The sequence below is a fragment of the Brassica napus genome, chromosome C2, assembly GCF_020379485.1.
Source record: "Brassica napus cultivar Da-Ae chromosome C2, Da-Ae, whole genome shotgun sequence".
Lineage (NCBI taxonomy): Eukaryota > Viridiplantae > Streptophyta > Magnoliopsida > Brassicales > Brassicaceae > Brassica > Brassica napus.
The window spans coordinates 19,966,937-19,976,017 of NC_063445.1; the positions used below are offsets into that span (position 1 = coordinate 19,966,937).

At 38.6% G+C, this 9,081-nt stretch overlaps 1 protein-coding gene across 1 annotated transcript; it reads left to right on the top strand.

Annotated features, from left to right (window-relative positions):
- The first annotated feature begins 6,668 nt into the window (after nt 1-6,668).
- On the top strand, nt 6,669-8,296 carry LOC106452885 (60S ribosomal protein L10-3). The gene is made up of 4 exons (XM_013895071.3): nt 6,669-6,924; nt 7,136-7,637; nt 7,725-7,806; nt 8,053-8,296. The coding sequence occupies exons 1-4, from the start codon at nt 6,915-6,917 to the stop codon at nt 8,122-8,124; spliced, it is 666 nt and encodes a 221-aa protein (XP_013750525.1). The 5' UTR covers nt 6,669-6,914; the 3' UTR covers nt 8,125-8,296.
- Nucleotides 8,297-9,081: the final 785 nt, after the last annotated feature.

Here is a 9,081-nt window from a genome sequence, read left to right on the forward strand (position 1 = left end):
AATATACAAACAGAGTATAATCGGACTTGGTTTGTGTGAAGCCATACTTGAGGAGAGCGTTTGTGAGTTTCGCAAACCAACATCGGGGAGATTGTTTTAGTCCATAAAGAGATTTTCGGAGTCTACATACCCGAGTTTCATTCGGATCAGAAAATCCCTGCGGTATCTTCATATAGACTTCTTCATGAAGATCGCCGTGGAGAAAAGCGTTGTGAACGTCCATCTGATGGACCTCATGATTCATTTTAGCCGCATAATCAAGAAACACTCGGACTGTTGTCATTTTGGCGACCGGTGAAAACGTGTCTGTGTAATCAACTCCATGTTTCTGCCTATTTCCACAGACGACAAGTCTGGATTTATGACGTTCGATGGTACCATCTGCTCTATACTTGATCGTATAGATCCATCTACTATCGAGGGCCTTTTTACCCGGTGGCATATGTTCCAAATCCCATGTATGATGTCGTTCCAATGCCACAACCTCAGTACCCATCGAGTCTCTCCAGACTTTGTCACGCATAGCTTCTTTGAAGTGACGAGGAATGTCAAGAGCTTCAACTGATGCTATGAAACAACGATGTTGAGCAGAAAAATTATCAGATGATAAGAATGCAGATATTGGATAAACCGAACCTGATGACATCTGTGGAGATGGTGAAGTTGATGAGAGAGAGAGAGAGAGAGAGAGAGAGAGAGTTGTCGTCGAGGGTTACAGTATTCACTACATAGTCCCGCAGTCAAGAAGAAGGCACCTTTGTGCGGTGACCACGTCCCAACTGTTCGTTAATAAGCAACTCCGGCACCGGTAACTCTGGAGCAATCTCCACGGGAGTCACATGTTCATTCATTTGAGGTTCTACTATTGGTGTCGTCTGCTCAACCTCAGTCGGAATTGTGTTTTCGACAGCTATATTTAGTTCTAGAGTTGTATCAACACTGTCAGAGTCAGACTCATCAAAGGAAACATCGCCAAGTTCTGGAGTAGATGAAGTAGTCGGAGGAGGTGATACAGATGATACATACGCAAATGGGAATCGATTTTCACAGAACACCACGTCTCGTGATGTAAATATGCTATGTTTTTCCCGGTCCAAAAGCAGCCATCCCTTCTTCCCTGACGGATAACCGAGAAACACGCACCGGCGACTTCTAGTAGCAAATTTATCTCCACGATGGTTTATATTATGAGCATAAGCTAAGCACCCGAAGACTCGAAGATGCTTGAAGGAAGGCACACGTCCATATAATTTCTCAAAAGGGGGTTTACCATTAAGTAGCTGAGACGGAGTACGGTTCATGAGATATAATGCTGTCTTTACACATTCACTCCAGTACTCAATGGGTAGATGAGCTTGAAATTGCGGTTTTTCGAGCGATATTAAGAATGTGATGATGTTTACGCTCTACTCTTCCATTCTGTTGTGGTGTGTACACACACGATGTTTCATGAGAGATTCCATTCTTCTGTAGAAATCGTGAAAGACAACGGAATTCAGTTGCATTGTCGCTGCGGATCGTCTTGACTTTCTTTGAAAATTGTGTATCAACTAGGGCCAAAAAATCTTTTATATGTCGTGAGACAGAAGTTTTATCTTGCAGAAGATACACCCATACTGCTCGAGAATGATCATCAACTATAGGTAAGAAATAGCGAGTGCCACATAAGGCCGTTGTACGGTAAGGCCCCCATAAATCACAATGAATCAAATCAAAAATTCCATTAGAATAACTTGAGCTGTCTGGAAAACACTGACGAGTTTGTTTAGCTCTAAAGCAAACATCACAATTTTTAAATGAATCCTGAGTACAACTAACACCTGGAAGTAACCCAACAATACGAGAAGATGGATGACCTAAACGGTGATGCCACAAAACAGAGTCTTCACCCACACTGGTATGTAGCGACGTAACTATCTCTGCACCACACAGTCGGTAAAGGCCCTCTCTCTCTCATTCACCCATCCCAATCAGCGTCATCGTAATGCGGTCTTGTAACAATAAAAGCTTATCAGTTATTTGTCCAACTAAGCCATTGTCTGAAACTAATTGACCAAATGAAATCAAATTAGTATCAAATCCATCGACAAGGTAGACATTATGAACAATAAGTCGTGAGGTCAAGCGAACTGTTCCCTGCTGTGAAGCTAGAACATTCGGACCCATTGGTAATTTGACTGATACATGTAATATAGATTGAATGTCTTCTAAACACTCGACCTGTCTAGTCATATGGTGTGTAGCACCAGTGTCTAATACCCAATCATAACTCCCAATCTTACCACTTAGTGTCTCTGTTTTTGGTTTGGTTCCCACCATCTTTTGAATAATCTTCCATTGTTCATCTGAGATACCAGTGAGACCTTGTCGATCAGACTCGGTAAGAGGCACAGGTGATGCGAGAGCCGCTGCATTTGCTCCCACAATTTGCGTACTGTTCGCACGCAGTGTTGAGCCTCGCCCGCGACCAGAAAATCCACGCCCACGACCTGACGAAGTTGACGGCCACCACTCGGGAAACCCCACCACTTTGAAACATGAATGTGCCTCATGACCCATTTTTTCACACACTGAGCACTTTCGACTAGGTTCTCGATTAGTGGGATGAGTTGATGATTGTTGAGAGTTGTTAGCAGGACGGGTAGAGTCACGGTTGTGTCGTGACACTTTGAGTTGAGATGCGAAACTCATGACTGGAGTTTCTTGAACAACGCTTGAGCGGATGGTCTCATTCTGTACTATTGTTTGGTACACGCTATCCAGGTCTGGTAGAGGCGTAATAGCACATATTTGAGATCGAATAACGCCATGAATAGAGTCATCAAGACCAGAGAGAAAATCATGAACCCGAAGAATTTCACGTTCAGCTTCATGGGCCGTGTTAAGATCACACTCACACTTTCCACAATTGCATTGTTTGGAGTTCATTGACTCGCGGATGCTATCCCAGATTTTTGTCAATCTGCTGAAGTAGTCGTCAACCGATGATCCATTCTGTTTACATGTTGCCAGTGAATTGCGAAGTTGCTGAAGACGAGCTCCACTTTTTACTGAAAACCTCTTTTTGATAATATCCCACAGATCCTTTGCTACCTCGCGAGTGGATATTGACGACCTAAGTTTTGGTTCAATGGTTTGTTTTATCCATCCCACCAAAAGATGGTTGTTAGCGATCCAGTCTTCAAGGTTTGAGGAATCTGCCGACGGTTTTGTAATGCTCCCATCTATGAAGCCAAATTTCTTGCGCGAGCTCAGTGCCATGCGCAGATTAATTTCCTACTCATCATAATTCGCACCGTTAAGCAACGGGGATGAAATCACAGCACCCGGATTGTCACCTGATGTGAAATCGTATGGTGAGATAGTTCTTCTTTTAGGTTCAACCATTGTTACACAGCGGAAGTTGTTTGTCGAGAAAAAGTAGGGTTTATAAAAGAAAGAAAAAAGGAAAGAAAAAAGATTAAGCGGCTCTGTTTTCGTGAATGAAGAACATAGGCGGCTTAAGAAAATAAGATTAGTGAATTCAAGCAAAAAATTGGATCAAGGCTCTGATACCAAAGTTATGAATTACTGAATATCAACTTGACTTCTCATAATCACGATTACAAAGTATATATACATCTCTCAAGATATCTTCCTAAACCTAATACAATAATGTTAAGTCGGTAGAATAGAAAATATAGATATATCCGAATATATGGAGATCATATCACAATAAAATTGACTTCCAAACGTGTGTGCTTGATTGTAGAGTTTTGTTTCTAATATTTCTAATAATCTTTTAGTCACTTATATATTTAAATAAATATGAAAACATCGGGAGTCAACGTTTGACATATATCAAACTTTGTGTTACTATGTCTCGTAAGTCGTAAAGTTCATGTTATCAATCTGGTAAAACCTTTAAATATTCAGGATATGTTTTACCTTGTTCTGGTCTTTAATAACTTTGTTCCTTAAACCACATCAAATCATTCCGTAAGCACACTATTCATTCCAGTCCCCATGAAACCGGTATGTACACACACCCAAAAAACACAGAGACTTTGGCATTTCATAACATAAGAAAAATACATGTTTTTAGCAAATTATAAGAAACCGTGATCTTTGTGAGATTGTTTCAAGAATATATTCGATTTTCTGCATGTATGATTGTCTAATAAACATTTTCACCTTTAAAAAAAAATTCACCTTTCTCTCTTTGTTCCATAGAAATGCAAATTGGGAAGTCAGCCATAACAACAAACAAGTGTTGTTGCGCACAACCGAATTGAATAAAGCTCTTGACGCTTTTGGATTAAATAAAAAAGATTATGAAGTTTTCTGATTAAACAGGAAAGGAGTAAATAAGAAGGGATATCTTAACATTATAGAAATGAAAAATTAAAGTGAAGTAAATACAGAAAAAAATAAAGATCTTTGCTTAAGTGAAAAAACAAAACCAAATAATTAAACAAATAGTTTATTTTCTCACACCATTCCATTCTCTCTCACTTCAGATTCTCTCATAAAATATCTATGTTTTGTTGCTTGAGAATGGTGAAGAAGAGTTTTGGAGTCGTTTCTACTGGGAGAGAGAAGATCTAAGGGTGTTCTCCATCAACCAGATTGATCTTTACAACACAGAGTAAGTATAATTAAACGAAATCAAGTATACTCTCTATTTCTACCAAACATCTTTCTAAGCAAAATTTGTTGCAGATTCATCAATCAGTTTGTGGATCGCCTCAACCGAGCCAACTGGAACAGAAGGATCGATCGTGGATATGAGGTAGACTCTGTCTTTCTCTATTCTGTGTGAAAGCTGATTGTGATAAGGCTCTAATGTTTTGTTTGTTCCTAGATTGCTAGGTTGAGGATGAGTAGACTTGTTAGGAACTTTGCATCTACTCAAATTGTGGGATCCATTTTCGAGCTTGAGAAGAGAGTGAATAGTCTCAATGGTTGAAAATCGGCCTTGGGATTTGGTTGCACTTGAAGTGCACAAGATCTGATCTCAAATCCTTTGCTGCGAATCAAGCATGTAACTTTCCAAAGAGGTACACAAAACCTTTCCAATGCTTTTAATTTGTGTTTTCCATTTATCTATCTTTCAATTCATGTATTTCAAAATATCGCAGGTTCATTGAAGCTTTTATCAAGGGGCTTGATGGCTCAGGCTGGAGTCGTCTTAAAGACACATGATACAAGGTCAGCTTGAATTAGTGTTTATGAAAGATGCTAGAGAAAGAGCTTCAGAGATAGAGTTTGTTGAGACATGTTGTTGATCTTGCATTGTAGGAGGCTTCCGCTTTGTGGACGTCTTTCTTCATCTCCTGACTTGGTGTTCCCACCCACCCCACCACTGGAAGCAGAGATTGAGGCAGAGGAGAAGAAGAACGAAACCCATAAAAGGCGTGCTGAGTGGATCTTGAAAGAGAATGAGAAGTTTGAAGCGGAGAAAATTGTTAGGGCTGCAGAGAAGAGAATGTTGAAAATAAAGCTAGGAATGCCACAAAGAAAGCTATAACAGACTTGAACAAGAGTTGTTCTTTCTTCCTTTTAGCAGCTGAAATCTTTCATCACTCCCTGCAACTACTAATCGTTTTCATATTTTGTGTGTGTGCTAAGAAATAATGGCTTCCAAACTTTCATAGCGGTGATGACTTTTCCTTTCTTCTTTTGGAATTCAACTAAACTCTAGTTGATCTTTTTGATTTGGTTAATCCCCAAGAATTCACATTGATACAATTTATAATTTGACCGCTTTTTAATTTTTAGCACTTTATAATTTATAGGCATAGACTCAATTTACTATTTGTTGTGATTATAGGCATAGACTCAATTAAGGTTACTAATTAGGTAGAATACTGTCATCAATATAAACATTTAGGGTCCGATTGGTGACCATCCGTGAAACAAAAGGAACAAATAAAAAATGAATATACATGAATAAAATAGCAGGAATGAAAAGGAATGGTTGTTTCTTATCAAATTTAACAAGGAATAATTTTGTTCTTTAATTCTCTACAAAAAAAAGGAATGAAAGAAAATAAGAGGAAATTATTATTCCTTGTGAATGGTAATTTTTTTTAGAAACGTTAAGGAATGCATTATTCCTCGCCGTTCTCTGGTCACCATTCATACCCTTGCTTATCACAATTGTAAAGTAAGTTTAAGTAGAATACTGTTATCAATATAAACATTTACTTATCACAATTGTAAAGTAAGTTATTAACATAATCTTGGTTATAAGTTCTTAATGTCATTTTCTGAAAAATACATTAAAGCTTATTAATACATGAAACAACACGTGCCATTTATTTATAACAATATTCCAAACAATCATTTCAAATTACACATGTTGGCCAGTCTAAATGATAACAATCATCATGAGTCTCACATTGTCACAATCATATATATATATATATATATCTTTAGACTCAACTTCTTCTCCGGGGGCTTAGTTATTTATCCTTGTTTTGTATTTAAATTTTAATGTAAAATAAATATAAATTATGAGAGGATTATTTTAGAATTTGTGAAACCCATGTGTGTCACGACAGAATTTGGTTTATGTAAAATTTGTTCACCACTGATAGTGGATCATATAAAGGCTTTGGCATCACCACATATGAGTGCGTTGCATAGCAGAGGACACTTAGATGAATCCAATCCTCTAATGTAAAAAACTAGCACGTTTGGCTACGAAGCATCATCAATACTGCGTTGTTTTTGCTTCGTGTTTACATTGGAGCAAGTCAAAACATTAAGCCCGGACATAATATCAAAGAATCCAATGGGCCCTTATCTAGCTAAGCAGTTACGTATGCTAAACTTAGGGCTTTTCTGTTATCTCACCTATATAAAGAACATTACGCGACTCATTTTTAATTCTAGGGTTTCCAAAGCCGTCACCAACGAACACCAACGCGATGGGGCGAAGTAAGTCTCATCTTCTCCACCCGTCAAATCTCAATTGGAATTGCCTGAATCCTTGAATCGAATCGTGTTTCTGAATCTCTACGGTTTGGATCGTAATGTATGATTCGTGCTAGCTAGATTAGTGTTTCTGCTAATCACGAATGAAATGCCTAGGCTCCGATTTTTGAGAATGTGTTGCCATTGATTGTAATATACGATTCTGTACATGTAGGACCTGCGAGATGTTACCGTCAGATCAAGGGGAAGCCATACCCTAAATCACGATACTGCCGTGGTGTCCCCGATCCCAAGATCAGGATCTACGACGTCGGGATGAAGAAGAAAGGAGTCGACGAGTTCCCATTCTGCGTCCATCTCGTCTCATGGGAGAAAGAAAACGTCTCCAGCGAAGCTCTCGAGGCTGCGCGTATCGCTTGCAACAAGTACATGGTGAAATCAGCTGGGAAAGATGCTTTTCATTTGAGGATTAGGGTTCATCCTTTCCATGTTCTGAGGATTAACAAGATGCTTTCGTGCGCTGGAGCTGATAGGCTTCAGACTGGTATGAGAGGTGCTTTTGGTAAGGCACTTGGGACTTGTGCTAGAGTTGCGATTGGGCAGGTGCTTTTGTCTGTGAGGTGTAAGGATAACCATGGAGCTCATGCTCAGGAGGCTCTCAGGAGGGCTAAGTTTAAGTTCCCTGGTCGTCAGAAGATCATTGTTAGCAGGAAATGGTATGGGTTTAGTGAATGTATTTCTGTCGTTTTCTCTTCTGTTTGTTATCGTTTAACTGAAACATTTGATGATGATGTTTCAATCAGGGGATTCACCAAGTTCAACCGTGCTGATTACACTAGGCTGAGACAGTCCAAGAGGATTGTTCCTGATGGTGTCAATGCTAAGGTACTGTTCTTGTACCTGTCTTTAGAATGTTCCCGAAATGCATTGCTTGTGTAGTGTCTGTTGGAGTATGTTGATTGGAAATTGGAAAACCAAAATTTGAACTAGTATTGATTTTTGAATTGGTATATCTTGTGGTAATTGTGATGAGTATTGCCTGTGTTATATTTTGTCTAATTTTATTCACCATTTGAGCTATAGCTTTTCTTGTTTATTGATTTTGATTTATGTTGTGTCTTTGTGTTGCAGTTCTTATCGAACCATGGTCGTTTGGCTAACCGTCAACCTGGAAGTGCGTTCATATCAGCCACCAGCGATTAAGAATGAAGATGATTTGTGGTTGTAGTACCGATAATACTCTAGTTTCCGAAGTTATTCGTTTTGTTTTTGTTGTAACAGTTAAAAACAAATCTTCGTTTCCTTTTTTCTGGACAATCGTTTTAAGGTCTGTTTCTATGTTCGTTGTTCAATCAAGTTCTGGTTTTACTTCTCATTTCAGTAAGTTTGCGTCCTCGTTATTTATCTGGAATCGAGCTCCTTGGTTGGATATTATGCCCGTTGCGGCTATTATTATTTCATAAATTATTTCTACAGAAAGAGTGTTCGGTGGCTATTATTCATAAGAACTCTAAACGCCTTGGCCTTGTGCATGAACACTTTTACTAGTATAACTGACTCAGTTTTGATATAAGATTATGTTTGGTGGCTAGAGATATAAGAAAATGGTGCTTCTTTAACTGAGATTACATCTGCTTCTTCTTTTAGAACAAATAACTGCTGATTGATTATTATTTTCTGTTGATTATTCCTAAATTAATCCGTGGTTCTGTATTGTTGGGGAGAAGATAATTGTGTTGTGTTGTATGTTATTAAGACAATGCCTTTTTACTAAAACCCCACAACCCCAGATTTATGATCTATAGTTACTATATTAGAGAAAGGAAACATGTTTTAATGATCATTGTTTTGTATAAACAATGTTACTTTCTAAAGCTTTACAAGCCCCTATTGATTTCCTTGTGGCAGGTGGATCATATGGAGGAAACAGAGGATTGAGACCTATCCCACCAGAGAAGGGTATTTTCCCTTTGGATCACTTCCACGAATGTGATTCGGTATTACTTCAATAACTCTAGGTATATATGCTTGTGTGTATCTTTCAGTTATTCACTTGGTATTATTCTTGGCTGGAACCATTGTTATTTTCAGGAGAAGAAAGAATATATCGGCTGTCTTAAAGTTTCAGCTCACAAATCTGAGCAATGTAGACATCTCTCA